At 39.4% G+C, this 16,239-nt stretch overlaps 1 protein-coding gene across 4 annotated transcripts in view; it reads left to right on the top strand.

Moving 5' to 3' along the window:
* The window catches only part of smoc2 (SPARC related modular calcium binding 2), an 81,764-nt gene extending 79,104 nt beyond the window's left edge, over positions 1–2,660 (top strand). For all 4 annotated transcript variants that reach the window (XM_021605727.2, XM_021605716.2, XM_021605735.2 and 1 more), the window contains 4 exons: positions 5–104; positions 344–591; positions 812–849; positions 2,152–2,660. In XM_021605727.2, coding sequence (XP_021461402.1) covers positions 5–104; positions 344–591; positions 812–849; positions 2,152–2,175 — 410 coding nt within the window. In that variant the 3' untranslated portion in view covers positions 2,176–2,660. The remainder of the gene's footprint in view (positions 1–4; positions 105–343; positions 592–811; positions 850–2,151) is intronic.
* The last annotated feature ends 13,579 nt before the right edge of the window (positions 2,661–16,239 follow it).

Below are 16,239 nucleotides of genomic sequence, written 5' to 3'. Positions count from 1 at the left end.
CCAGGGTGTCCCGGGGCAAAGAAAACTGAATTTTTGACGAGTGTTCTCGACGCGCTGTCAACAGACATGGTGCATGCTGTCACAGATCCAGCGTCTGCCGGCAGGTTAGAATGTCACTGATTGATTTATTCATAGTTCCTTATTTAGAAAAATAAACAAAATGGCAGCCAAGTCACTTTAAAGCTGAGTGATATTCTTTTGCTATGAAGCTGAGTGATATTCTTTAATATCATACAATATAATGAATTTAAATTATATTAAATTGATGTAAATATCACAGAGTGGGCTTTTAACAGATTAATTCCCTGATTGATTGATTAATCGAACAATCATGGATCCACAGGATGTTGGAGCCAGACCCAAGTCACACACTAGAGGAGAGAGTGGTCCACTGGTACTTTAGTCAGCTAGATAAAAACTCCAGCGGCGACATTGGCAAGAAGGAGATCAAACCTTTCAAACGTTTCCTGCGCAAGAAGTCCAAGCCCAAGAAGTGTGTGAAGAAGTTTGTGGAGTACTGTGACATCAGCAATGACAAGGCTCTGTCCCTGCAGGAGCTGATGGGATGCCTGGGCGTCACCAAGGAAGAAGGTGAGATACCAAATTCTCATTCCCAGAGAATTCCCAACCAGGAATGCTGCCTGACACAAATGGGATTGGTACACCTCATGAATACTAATGTTGTAATAAGCTGCTAAACGATTAATCGAAAATGACTATGAAGTGATTTCATAAATGAAAACTGCTGGTAAAGTTTTACACTGCTCTCATCATGTAAGGCTGATTATATTGTGACACTGTTTTACTCTAGGGACCAAACCAGGTGAAGGTACATCCTCCAGTAAACTGGTAAGTAAACCCTGGCAATTACTTGTGTGAGTATTATATGCTGCACTTATAAGGTCAGCAAATATCAGAGTGACAATAAGGAGAGTTGAGATCCAAGCAGTGAAATAATGGGAACCCGTCTGCCCTCTTTTAGGTCCTTAATATCAAATAGTCCAACAGGTGCATTGTTTAAATATTTTTTTATATTAATAAAAAGATAGAGACTGTACTCCGTTGAGATTTTGGAATAATCGAAACCGGAGGTTCAAATGCAACAATATAAATAATTTATTAGGACATCATAATGTCCTAAAAGTGCAAGGTGCATACTGAAATGCACACTGAGGACACTGATAATGGTTTGAAATTGTAACCTTTTATTTATGCATTTTTCTGCACCTTGCACTTTTTGGGCAGTATGATGCCCTAATAAATTATACATATTTTTGCATTTGAACATCCAGTTTGGGGTTCTTGCAAATTTTACCGTAACATACAAGCAGCTAGTGGCAAGTAGGTTACTGTGAATATCAGATCAACGACACACAGTACAATAATGTAAAATGTATAAATCATCAAATTAATTGATGGGAGATGGGGGTGGATATTACAGTATTTTACTCGGATTGGTGCAAGCAGGTTGGCTGTTAGGTAAAGTGTTTTCACATTACAGCATCTATTAATATTTGTATTTTATATCACTTGCACTTTTAAAGGCCATAGTTAAGGCTTCAAACTGGCAGTGACTACAGTTAAAAGCAGACCAAAAGAACATGCCAAAATGCTCAACCTTTAAAGGTTTAAGACTTGCTCCCACTCCAATCTGTATCCTATACATTTTAGATTGATAGTTGACTACCACACATCAGTTAAAATGGTACAGCAGTCTCAGAAACGGATGCAACAAAATTAATATAGAGACACACAAAAATATGATAATGAGTCAGAAACAACAATACCATGCACCAACTGGTGGTAAAAAAAAAAAAGATGTTGGCGCTCCAAAAATATGGCAGAATAATCTATTCTGTAGGTTGGAAATACAGCAATTATTTTACCTCTCACAACATTTTCCAATACTGCACCTTCATTTACAGTATTATGCAGTATAATGCTTCTACAGTATTTTACTGTTGATACATATATACATTTACCGTATAAATTACAGTTTTCTGTTACAGTGCAGTATGATCTCTTTTTATAAGATCCCAGCAGTGCTAACACTGCCTTTGAAAAGCAGGTTATAATAACTTTGGAGAAAGATGTGTGAGATATGTATCACAGAAATAGTTTGCTATAGTGCTTGGTTCTCCCTCTTCGCAGAATCCCTCAAAGAAGCAAGGCTAAGCCAACAACTGAGATTTCCCCTCCCCTTTTGGAGCTCCTGCCAATCGGCAATGGAAACCATAGTATTTGCACTTTGTACTTTAAGAAATGTAAATTCCCTTTGTAGAAATTAGGTATTTAAACAGACTGCTGAATCTGTGAATGATGTAGTTTTTTTTAATGTCTTTACAAAAAAATATTTAACACATACAGTGTATGTGTCTTTTGTGTCTAAAGAAAGTATACTTTTCGGAGTTGTACAAGTTTTGTGATGTTGCATTTTGTGTCCGCTTTGAATTGTTACGTTTTACTGTTGTTGATGTTAACACAGATGTATGTATAGTTTGTTACATGGCTAAAACATTAACTTAGGCCCCTCCGCATTTTTTTTATGTACTTACTGAGCTCTGTACAGCAGTTTGTATTATTAAACATGGATCATCACACAATTAATTTTGTTCAAAATGTATACATGTTTATTAGAAATAAAGAACTCTTTTATGACCCATTTGGGTCCCGCTTTAAATGACATGCTGCTTATAAAGGCTTCATAAAGGGCGGCAGGTAACATAGTGGTTAGAGCGTTGGGTTACCTAGTAAGCAAACGATTGCTAGGTCGAATCCCGATCTGACAAGGTAAAAATCTGTTATTCTGCCCCTGAACAAGGCAGTTAACCCACTGTTCCTAGGCCATCATTGTAAATAACAATTTGTTCTTAACTGACTTGCCTGGTTAAATAAAGCCTCCATATTGCGTTCATAAACACTACAAGTGTCATTTATAACTATGTCTTGTTTTATAAAGTGTTTATTCATGTGGCATAACTGTGTGACATAACCACCAATGTCAGATGTGACATAATCCACTATGTCAAATGTGACCCATTTCAGGAAGCTAGGTGAACCGTTTGAACCTCACATTTTTTTTTTTATCAAAATGTGTTTTTTGACAGATCTGCCTTCTCAAACATGTGAACTTCCATGTGCCTTTATAACAAGCTTGTATGCCATCTGTAAATACAAATACAATTTCTAAATTGCAAGCCTTGTTGGTCAAGCCACAGAAAAAGCCAGCATAGTCAGAGTTGTACCTGACCGGCCTCCCGGGTGGCACAGTGGTTAAGGGCGCTGTACTGCAGCGCCAGCTGTGCCATCAGAGACTCTGGGTTCGCGCCGAGGCTCTGTCGTAACCGGCCGCGACCCGGAGGTCCGTGACTTTCAACCATGACTTTCAACCTTCGTCTCTCCCGAGCCCATACGGGAGTTGTAGCGATGAGACAAGATAGTAGCTACTAAAACTATTGGATACCACGAAATTGGGGAGAAAAAGGGGTACAATAAAAATAAAAAATAAAATTTAAAAAATAGTTGGACCTGACCTAAACTTCCCCCAAAGTAGAAAAGTTGTTAGGGCTTTTTAAAATCAGTTTAAAAAAATGGCCTAATTTTCCCAAATTCCATTTGCTTGGTTTTGTTTTTCCAGGTTTTGATTTTCCCTCCTTTTTTTCTGCTTTACCCCAGTTTAATAGAAATACGACCATATTTTGATGTTCTGTGTTCACAGCAATGCTTAACATCAGGGGCTAACTTTTGAGGTCTGGTAAAAAAAAAAAAAAACTTTGATTTTTGGATGAGCATGCCATGCCATAATTGGTTAGTGTTTTTTTGTAGTGCAGTAAGCACACGTCATGTGTTTCGGCCGGCAATGGAATGGGTGGAATAAAAGGCCAGTAACACTTCAAAGCCCCATGAAACAACATCATATACAATATACATTCATACTGAGTATTCCCTACAATACTTTTACTGCGGCACCTAGAATAATTATTGCTCTAAGCTAACATGTATTCCATATATAGTGATTTGCATTGGGGGCATTTATTTGACCTTGTAACATGTTTTCAAATCCACATTTATGCAAATGTCACTTAAACATGAAGACATATGAATCTTTGTTTTATTTAGACAATTATTTGTCATTTATCATGAATGGTTATTGACACTTTTCTACTATTCCGTGGGGGACTTTTTTTCTCTCAAAAATGTCAGAAATTATGTGACCCTAAAGTACTTTTTTAATGTTGCTGACGAGACGCTGATCATGTGATGAGTTTGCAAATTAAAGGCACACTTGTGCTGCCGCTGGACAGCAAAAAACAAGTAAGTTAATCTTTATTTATTGTCGTTTAAATTAGTTTGTAGAAGTTAAGTGATGAGATGGATTACATACCGTAGCTATCTCAATCATTATTTCAAATAATGTTGCTAGCTAGCAGGCTCAGCTAAATAAAAATCCCCCTACATACAGCCACGTCTCATAGTCACATCATGAGATTTGTAAATTACAGAGGAACATAACAATATGAATTCCCATTTAGAGTTTCTGGCGCAGCATAGAAATGCCCTTATCCAGATGGTGTGACAAAGGCATTTCCTAACAGACCTGCTAACTTTCTTTGTTGTTACTTTTAAGGTTGGAACCAACATGCAGTATCTCCAGCAGGAGGAGAGACCATTTCCTCTGCCAGTTCAGGGACAATCTGCTGTTCAATGTAATTGCATTTCTGGACTTTTTGAAACTTCATGTATTCATGTTAGTGATAATTCCCTAAGTGTTATTAACACATTTGTGTTTATATCATTAAGCCTTTTTGTGTGTGTTATAAATCACCAAATATGCCTGACTTTATAGTAAGTACAGCATCATATGATACAAGGCATTTATGTATGTGTTAAAAATGAGGGGTCTGACTTTAAATGAAGTACGGCGTCATGCGATATAGAGTCTTTATGGATGTGTTATGAATGACTGAAGGTTTCTCACTTCGAACTAAGTATTACAGGACACTACATCATGTGTCAATAAATAGGTTATTAACGTTTTGCTGATTTAGGAAGGTTCTCTCATTATCCACAGGTTACTATAGGGTGAGAGGTATTTAAATGGATTGACGGACCTGCATAGCTTCCGTTTGTATGTGTGTGTGTCAGAACCAAGATGATTTGGAGTAGTCCAACCTGAGACTACCGCACCAGGTATTCCTCTTCTGTTCTCATGCTGGAGACAAGGGAGTGATTACAACCTGTTACAATGGTGCCAACATTTTGTGGCTAATCTTTCAGTGGGGGAGTGGGTGAATGTACTGAGGAACATGTAACTTGGTTCCAGAAGGCTGACACTTAACATTTCTTTAGGTTGGAGGCTTTCATCAACTTAAGTGGTTCTTGGTGTAAAGTCATCCCCAGGCAATTGCACACACAGCATATATAAGCCTGGGATATTAACCATTCAAAGTGGGCCTTAGTGGGAGTGCCTATAGAATTCTATAGGAGTAACCTTACTGAGTAAAGTTTTTGTCATCGTCACTAGTTAACACAGTCAAAAAGTCATAATTCTGGCTAAACCCTGCCCATTTCCACAATTTATCTTAAAATTAGATTTTAAACCTATGTGTAATGTGACTAACATGCCATAACTTTAAAGAGTATGCCATCCTTCAGTACAACATGTCACCCTTTATAAAGCACATGTTTATATCATATTTAACATAGTGGGTTATGTCACATTTGACATTGGTTATGTCACACAGTTATGCCACATTTATGAACCCTTTATAAAGCATGACTTACGGTTTTCTAGATGCTTTAACACATTTATGTAGTGCTTATGAAGGCATTATGAAGGCTTTATGAGGCCTTCATAAGCTGAACTTCATTTAAGCTAGACCCATATTTGCATTGCATGTGTCTATCAGTCATACAAGGGTACGATTAAATAAAAGGCCCGAGGAGGTGTGATATATGGCCAATATACCATGGCTAAGGGCTATTCTTAGTACGACGCAACCCGGAGTGCCTGGACACAACCCTTAGCCGTGGTATATACCACAAAACCCAGAGGTGCCTTATTGCTATTATAAACTGGTTACCAATGTAATTAGAGCAATAAAAAAATATATGTTTTGTCGTGTCTGATATACCATGGCTGTCAGTCAATTAGCATTCAGGGCTTGAATCACCCAGTTTATAATGGGAAATATTGCATGATCTAAAAACTATTACTACAACTACCTGTTTTCCTCTGTATTCCACTTACTTCTCCTCGTATTTACCTCTTCTGTCTATGAACTCCGTAATATTTTTTCTGTTTTGTATTCTCGATAACACTTTCTATGATGACCATACATATAACGCTTTAAAACATGCTTTATAATGTGTTATGACATTGACTTTAAACATCCATAATAACTCATAGGCGTTTATCAAACTTGATATGATGTTTTATAGATCATGAACTACAGTAAAATGACTTAAAAGACTAATGTATTATAGCCATACTGGTTTGAAATCACAATATGGTGATTACACACATTAGGCCCCATGATACACTAAAACAAAAACTCTTAATGTAGTATAAAGAAATAATAACCATTATTGTGTTTTTGTTTGCTTTGAGTAAAGTGATTCCCTTTAATTATAAAACACTACTCAGCTACCTGGCTAAATTGCTTGCTCGCTAGCCTAACTTCCATTCTTGGGCAAAGTTGTAACGGCATTCTTCCCCCTCTTCTGAGGAGGAGTAGCGAGAAGGATCGGAGGACCAATGCGCACCGTGGTAGGTGTCCATACCGTTTATTTTAAGACATAAACTGAACACTGTGAAATACAAAACAATAAACGTGAACATGAACGAAAACGAAACAGTACCATGTGGCAACAAACACTCACACGGAAACAAACACCCACAACTAAAAAGTGAAACCCAGGCTACTTAAGTATGATTCTCAATCAGAGACAACTAATGACACCTGCCTCTGATTGAGAACCATACTAGGCTGAACTCAAAACCCCAACATAGAAAAACACATATAGACTGCCTACCCCAACTCACGCCCTGACCATACTAAATAAAGACAAAACAAAGGAAATGAAGGTCAGAACGTGACAAACGTTTAGCTAGTTAACTTTAGCCTTCTACATCTAGCAACATATTGAACTTACATCTTCTCAGGCCAGGGGCACAAACAATGTATGAATTAATGGTTGGATCAGAATTGCCGTTATAATCATTGACCAGCATGGAGAATTAAGTCAAACCACAAGCCCAAATCCCTATCTCCATCCATGGCTAATTTAGGAACGGGCCAATTTTAGCTAGCCGCTGGAGGACAACAACACAATGAGATGCAAGATTCAATTTTTTTCTGTCAATGACGTATGCTCTCAATGGCATTTGATAGAAGTTGCGCCAAATCCAAGCTGGCTTCCCTTGACACTTTTTTTTGGTGCGCCAGGACCATTCACAGTTGAGCTCACTCAGTTTTGCTCAACGCTGATTGGTACATTTTTGAATACTTTGTTTGTCAAGGGAGACCAGATGCTTCCCGGTTTCCCTTGCCTTCAATGCTACAGGCGGCAACAATGTCATACTCGTTTGGATCAGACAGAATCAGATAAATGGCCTACACGTAGAGAGACAGAGGAGCGCTGTTTTGCTCACTCGGATGCTTTCTCCTGTGAGATACATTCAGCCTCTTGAATGAAAATGATGAAACACAGAATGATGAAAGATAAACAATTGTATGTTTTTTAATTGGTATTTTTTGGGTACTTCCCTGGCTTCTGTTGGCATCCATGAAGACATTCCACTGCCTGAACATACATTAGCAATCATGCCTGGATTAAATGAAATTGCTTATGAGAAAACATTACAGGGATGTTCTGCTAATGTTGAGGATGACAGCATCCAAAACACCCATAACAACTAAGCAGGAAACATTCCCGCAAGACTCTCATAAAGTCACAGGGTGATGTTCCAATGTTCAGCAATTATGTGGTTCTAGGAAAACATTACTCAAACATTCTGCTTATGTTGATGAAGATGTCATCCAAGTGGGGTTGCAAAATTCCAGGAACTTTCAATAAATCCTGGTTGGAGGATTCGGGATTTCCTACTTATTCCCTCCTGATTCTGGGATACCTCTAACTGGGATTTCAGGAAAACCAGTGACATTTCACAACCCAACATCAAAGACACCTATAACAACAAACGCAGAACATTCCCATAATAGCCTCATAACAGACACATACTAGACATACAAGTCCTCAATTGGCAGCTTCATTAAATTGTACCCGCAAACACCAGTCTCAATGTCAACAGTGAAGAGGTGACTCCAGGATGCTGGCCTTCTAGGCAGAGTTGTAAAGAAAAAGCCATATCTTAGACTGGCCAATAAAAAGAAAAGATTAAGATGAGCAATAGAACACAGACAATGGACAGAGGAACTCTGCCTAGAAGGCCAGCATCTCCACTGTTGACTTTGAGACTGGTGTTTTGAGGGAAGTATTTAATGAAGCTGCCAGTTGAGGACTTGTGAGGCATCTGTTTCTCAAACTAGACACTCTAATGTACTTCTCATCTTGCTCAGTTGTGCACCGGAGCCTCGCACTTCTCTTTCTATTCTGTTTAGAGCCAATTTGCGCTGATATGTGAAGGGAGTACTACACAGCGTTGTACGAGATCTTCAGTTTCTTGGCAATTTCTCGCTTGGAATAGCCTTAATTTCTCAAAACCAGAATAGACTGACGAGTTTCATAAAAAAAGGCCTTTGTTTCTGGCTATTTTGAGCCTGTAATAGAACCCACAAATGCTGATGCTCCAGATACTCAAATAGTCTAAAGAAGTCCAGTTTTAATCCTTCTTTAATCAGAACAACAGTTTTCAGCTGTGCGCATAATCAATTTGATGTTATTTTAATGGACAAAAAATGTGCTTTTCTTTCAAAAACAAGGACATCTCTAAGTGACCCCAAACTTTTAAACGGTACTGTATATTACTGCCTTAATTTTTGCTGGTCTGCAGGAAGAGTAGCTGCTGCCTTTTCTGGTATTTTATTAGCTGCAAAAGCAGCAGCTACTCTTCCTGCTGTCCACATAAAACATGACAAAATGCAGGAGATTAATAAACAAGAACAGCTCAAGGACAAAACTACATAAATAAAAAGAAAGGCACATGTAGCCTACATATTAATACACACTGTCACGCTCTGACCATGGAGAGCCATTGGATTCTAGGTCAGAGTGTGACTAGGGGGGTATTCTAGTATGTGTATTTATATGTTGGTGGTTTTGTATGGTTCCCAATTAGAGGCAGCTGGTAATCGTTGCCTCTAATTGGGGATCATATTTAGGAAGCCCTATCTCCCACCTGCTTTGTGGGATATTGTTTTGTGTTAGTGTGTTGAGCACTACGACTTCACGGTCATTGTATGTTTATTGTTTTTCTTAGTTTCACTTTAAGAAAATATGTGGAACTTAAATCACGCTGTGCCTTGGTCCGTGACACACACATAAACTATCCAGGTCAAAGAGGGGAGAGACGTTGTGTCGTGAGGTGTTGCTTTATCTGTTTTTTGAAACCATGTTTGCTGTTCATGTGAGAAATATGCAATAATGGCTCTATATAATAATGTAAACTTTCTTGAATTTTTTCTGGATTTGGGGACTGTGAAAAGACGGCAGGTGGCATGTCTGGTGGGGTAAGTTTGTGTTTCAGAGCTGTGTGTAAGTTGACAATGGAAACTATTAAGGATTTTTTTTAAATGTGTCATATAAAAGAAGAAGCAATGCAGTCAGTTTCTCCTCAACTCTTAGCCAAGAGAGCCTAGCATGCATAGTATTTACAGTACCAGTCAAATTTTGGATACACCTACTCATTCAATGGTTTTTCTACATTGTAGAATAATAGGGAATACATCAAAACCATGGAACAACACATATAGAATCATGTAGTAACCAAAAAAGTGTTAAACAAATACAAGTACATTTTATATTTGAGATTTGTCAATGTAGCCACCCTTTGCCTTGATGACAGCTTTGCACAGTCTTGGCATTCTCTCAACCAGCTTCACCTGGAATGCTTTTCCAACAGTCTTGAAGGAGATCCCACATATGATTAGCAATTGTTGGATGCTTTTCCTTCACTCTGCGGTCCAACTCATCCCAAACCACCTCAATTGGGTTGAGGTCGGGTGGTTGTGGAGGCCAGGTCATCTGATGTAGCACTCCATCACTCTCGTTCTTGGTCAAATAGCCCTTTCACAGCCTGGAGGTGTGTTTGGTCATTGTCCTGTCGAAAAACAAACATAGTCCCATTAACCGCAAACCAGATGGGATGGCGTATTGCTGCAGAATGCTGTGGTAGCCATGCTGGTTAAGTGTGCCTTGAATTCTAAATAAATCACCAGCAAAGCACCCCCACACCATCACACCTCCTCCTCCAAGCTTCATGTTGGGAACGACACATGCGGAGATCATCCCTTCACCTACTCTGCGTCTCACAAAGACATGGCGGTTGGAACCAAAAATCTCAAATTTGGACTCATCACACCAAAGGACAGATGTCCACCGGTCTAATGTCCATTGCTCGTGTTTCTTGGCTCAAGCAAGTCTTTTCTTCTTATTGGTGTCCTTTAATCATGGTTTCTTTGTAGCAATTTGACCATGATGGCCTGATTTCACGCAGTCTCCCCTGGATGTTGAGATGTGTCTGTTACTTAAACTCTGTGAAGCATTTATTTGGGCTGCAATCTGAGGTGCAGTTAACTCTAATGAACATTGCTCTGCAGCGGAGGAAACTCTGGATCTTATTTTCCTTTGGCATTCCTCATGAGAGACAGTTTCATCATAGCGCTTGATGGTTTTTGCGATTGCACTTGAAGAAACTTCAAAAGTTCTTGAAATGTTCCATATTGACTGACCTTCATTTCTTAAAGTACTGATGGACAGTCTTTTATCTTTGGTTATTTGAGGTGTTCTTAGAAATTCCACAAATTAGTTTTTAACAAGGCACACCTGTTAACTGAAATGCATTCAAGGTCACCTTATGAAGATGGTTGAGATAATGCCAAAAGTGTGCAAAGCTGTCTCCAAGGCAAAGGGTGGATACTTTTAAGAATGTCAAATATAACATATATTTTGATTTGTTTAACACGTTCTTGGTTACTACATGATTCCATGTGTTATTTCATAGTTTAATGTCTTCACTATTATTCTACAGTGTAGAAAATAGTAGAAATAAAGAAAAACTCTAAAATGAGTAGGTGTGTCCAAACTTTTGACTGGTACTGTATATCAGTCCTCTGATTACAATGAAGAGCAAGACTTGGCAGCAGCTAATGGGGATCCATAATAAAAACAAATACAAACATATTGTCTCCAAACTGTTCCCATAACCTAATTAAATGTTTTGGGAATCTTAAAGAACAGGTAAAAATGTTTCTGTAAATATTATTGCAACATTAGAGGAATGTTTTTGGCACCCTACTATAAATATTGTATAATTATCTACACAACTGGACAGATTTTGTGTTTTGGGGAACCAATCTCTTGTAATGTCCCCACACTGTTCACAAATGCGGGACAATGGACAGGGCTGCATCTTGATTACATTTGACTAAATGTGATTGGCTGGTGACATGTTTTTTTTTATGTTGCTGTGCACAGAATATCAGATAGTACAAGGATTGGAGAAGAGTTTAATCTCAACAGCAAAACGTCCATATGATATATACACTTCATGACCGAAAGTATGTGGACACCTGCTCGTCGAACATCTCATTCCAAAATCCAGAGCATTAATATTATGACGTTGGTCTCCCATTTGCTGCTTTAACAGCCTCCACTCTTCTCTGAATGCTTTCCACTGGATGTTGGAACATTGCTGCGAGGACTTGCTTCCATTCAGCCACAAAAGCGTTATTGAGGTCGGGAACTAATGTTGGGCGATTAGGCCTTGCTCACAGTTGGCACTCGGCATTCCAAATCATCCCAAAGGTGTTCAATGGGGTTGAGGTCAGGGCTCTGTGCAGGCCAGTGATCCACACTGATCTCAACAAACCATTTCTGCATGGACCTCGCTTTGTACACTGGGGCATTGTCATGCTAAAACAGGAAAGGGTCTTCCCCAAACTGTTGCCTTAAAATTGGAAGCACAAAATCTTCAAGAATGTCATTGTATGCTGTAGTTTTTCCTCCACTGGATCTAAGGGGCCTAGCCCGAATCATGAAAAACAGCCCCAGACCACTATTCCTCCTACACCAAACTTTACAGTTAGCACTATACATTGGGGCAGGTACGGTTCTCTTGGCTTCCGCCAAACCCAGATTCAACCGTCGGACTGCCAGATGGTGAAGCGTGATTCGTCACTCCAGAGAACGCTTTTCTAATGCTCCATAATCCAATGGCGGCTAGCTTTACACCACCCTAGCCTATGCTTGGCATTGTGCATGGAGACTTAGGCTTGTGTGTGGCTACTCAGTCATGGAAACCCATTTCATGGAACTCCCGACAAACAGATATTGAGCTGACTTTGCTTCCAGAGGCAGTTTGGCACTCGGTAGTGAGTGTTGCAAGCAAGGACAGACTATTTTTACACGGTACGCGCTTCAGCTCTCTGTAAACTTGTGTGACCTACCACTTCGCGGCTGAGCTGTTGTTGCTCTTATACATTTACAGTTCACCGGAGCAGCTCTAGCAGGGCAGAAGTTTGATGAACTGACATGTTGGATAGGTGGCATCCTATGACGTTGCCGCATTGATAGTCATTGAGCTCTACAGCCATTCTATTGCCAATGTTTGTCTAATGCAATTGCATGGCTGTGTGCTCGATTTGATATGCCGTTCAACAACAAGTGTGGCTGAAATAGCTGAAACCACTCATTTGAAGGGTCCACATACTTTTGTATACACAGTGCATTCGTAAAGTATGCGGACCCTTTGACTTTCCTACATTTTGTTATGTTACAGCCTTGTTCTAAAATGTATTAAAGAATTTTTCCCCTCATCAATCTACACACAATAACCCATAATGATAAAGCAAAAACTGTTTATTTTTTTATTTTTGCAAAAGTATTAAATGTAAAACAACTGAAATATTAAATTTACATAAGTATTCAGAGCCTTAACTCAGTACTTTGTTGGAGCACATTTGGCAGCAATTACAGCCTCAAGTCTTCTTGGTATGACGCTACAAGCTTGGCACACCTGCAGTTTCTTCCATTATTCTCTGCAGATCCTCTCAAGCTTTGTCAGGTTGGATGGGGAGTGTCAGTGCACAGCTATTTTTAGGTCTCTCCGGAGATTTTTGATTGGGTTCAAGTCTGGGCTCTGGCTGGGCCACACAAGGACTTTCAGAGACTTGTCCTGTAGCCACTCCTGCATTGTCTTGGCTGTGTGCTTAGGGTTGTCCTTTCACTCCAGTCTGAGGTCCTGAGCACTCTGGAGCAAATTTTCATCAAGGAATTCTCTGTACTTTGCTCGGTTCATCTTTCTTTCGATTCTGACTAGTCTCCCAGTCCCTGCTGCTGAAAAACATCCCCGCGCGTGATGCTGCCACCACCATGCTTCACCGTAGGGAGGGTGCCAAGTTTCCTCCAGACGTGATGCTTGTCATTCAGGCCAAAGAGTTCAATCTTGGTTTCATCAGACCAGCGAATCTTTCTCAAGGTCTGAGAGTCGTTTAGGTACCTTTAGGCAAACTCCAAGCGGGTTGTCATGTGCTTTTCACTGAGGAGTGGTTTCCATTTGGCAACTCTACCATAAAGGCCTGATTGGAGGAGTACTGCAGAGATGGTTGTCCTTCTGGAAGGATGATGGAGGCCACTGTGTTCAATGCTGCAGAAATACGTGCCTCGACACAATCCTGACTTGGACCTCTACGGACAATTCCTTCGACCTCATGACTTGGTATTTGCTCTGACATGCACTGTCAACTGTGGGTACTTATATAGACAGCTGTTTACCTTTCCAAATCATGTCCAATCAATTGAATTTACCATGGGTGGACCCAAATCAAGTTGTAGAATCATCTCAAGGATGATCAATGGAAACATGATGCATTTGAGCTCAATTTCAAGTCTCCCAGTAACGGGTCTGAATACTTAAGTAAATAAGGTATTTCAGAGTTCAATTTTTAATACATTTTCAGATATTTCTAAAAACCTGTATTTTACTTTCATTATGTGTAGATTATTTTAGAACAAGGCTACAACGTAACAAAATGTGTAAAAAGGGAAGGGGACTTAATCATTTCCGAATGCACTGTATAGTAATTTTAACTAAGTACTATATTTCACTGCTTCTCTTAAGTAAAACATTTTAAACTGCTTCCACTATCATGAAAATACTTTCAAAGAGCTGAAGCAAGTCACATAAGGTTTCTTCATGGAATATTGACATCTGGTTATTAGTGTAGGTTGCAAAGCAACACCTGTTGAAATGTTAAATTTCAGTGCAGCCTTTGACATTATTGACCATAACCTGTTGTTGAAAAAACTTAACTTTAACTTTAGCTTTTCAACCTCTGCCATATCGTGGATTCAGAGCTATCTATCTAATTGAACTCAAGGCAGCTCTCTAGGCCCTCTACTCTTTTCTATTTTTACCAATGACCCACCACTGGCATTGAACAAAGCATGTGTGTCCATGTATGCTGATGATTCAACCATATACGCATCAGCAATAGCTAATGAAGTCACTGAAACACTTAACAAAAAGTTGCAGTCTGTTTTGGAATGGGTGGGTAGTAATAAACTGGTCCTGAACATCTCTAAAACTAAGAGCATTGTATTTGATTCAAATCATTCCTTATATGCTAAACCGCAGCTGAATCTGGTAATGAATTGTGTGGCTGTTGAACAAGTTGAGGAGACTAAATTACTTGGCGTTACCTTAGATTATAAATTGTGATGGTCAAAACATATAGATTCAATGTTTGCAAAGATGGGGAGAGGTCTAGCCGTAATAAAGAGAGGAACTGCTTTTTTGACACCACACTCCAAAAAGTTCTGCAGGCTCTAGTTTTGTTTTATCTTGATTGTTGTCCAGTTGTGTGGCAAGGAAATACCTAGTTAAGCTGCAGCTGGCCCAGAACAGAGCGGCATGCTTTGCTCTTAATTGTAATCAGAGGGCTAATATAAATACTATGCATGACAGTCTCTCTTGGCTAAGAATTGAGGAGAGACTGACAGCATCACTTCTTCTTTTTATAAGAAATATTAATGTTTTGAAAATACCCAATCGTTTGCATTGTCAACTTACACACAGCTCTGACACACACACTTATCCCACCAGACATGCCACCAGGGGTCTTTTCACAGTTCCCAAATCCAGAACAATTCAAGAAAACATACAGTATTATATACAGTAGAGCCCTTATTGCATGGAACTTCTTTCCATCTCATATTGCTCAAATAAACAACAAAACTGGTTTCAAAAAACAGATAAAGCGGCACAACGCCTCTCCCCTATTTGACCTGTTTGTGTGTATGCATTGATATGTAGGCTACGTGTGCCTTTTTAAAAATGTATGTCATTCTGTCCTTGAGCTGTTCTTGTCTAATGATGTTCCGTATTATGCAATTCTGTATTATGTTTCATTTTTTGTGGACCCCAGGAAGAGTTGCTACTGCTTTTGCAACAACTAATGGGGATCCTAATAAAATACCAAACACCAAACCTTAGACATACTTCTGACATTTAATATAATGGGGCCAGAGGGGATGGCTGCTGTTTTATGGGCTCTAACCAACTGTGCTATTTCATTTGTTTTTTCATGTTGTTTGTAATTTATTTCGTACATAAAGTTGCTGCTATGACCGAAGAGCTTTGGACATCAGAACAGCAATTATTCACCTCGAACTGGATGAAGATTTTTTCATTAATGAGTCCGACGAGAATGAGACCAAGCCCAAATCCCTATCATTCGCGTGAAGAAAAGGAAGAGATAAAGAGGGAGAAGGTTGGGGTGCCTTGTGAGGATTCGGAGGCGAATGAGTAAATCGCCACTACCATCAGGCCAACGTACAATCACTGGAAAACACGGTCGAGACTATCCTACCAACGGGACATTAAATCTGTAATATCTTATGATTCACTGAGACGTGGCTGCATGACGACACAGATAATATAGAGCTGGCTGTGTTTTCAGTGCATCGGCAGGACAGAGCAGCTACATCTGGTAAGACGAGGGGTTATTTGTCAGTAACAGCTAGTATGCGATGTCTAATATTAAAGAAGTCTCGAGG

The sequence above is a fragment of the Oncorhynchus mykiss genome, chromosome 1 (genome assembly GCF_013265735.2).
Source record: "Oncorhynchus mykiss isolate Arlee chromosome 1, USDA_OmykA_1.1, whole genome shotgun sequence".
NCBI lineage: Eukaryota > Metazoa > Chordata > Actinopteri > Salmoniformes > Salmonidae > Oncorhynchus > Oncorhynchus mykiss.
The sequence above is the reverse complement of the archived record's forward strand: the minus strand, read 5'-3'. Positions and strand labels throughout refer to the sequence as shown.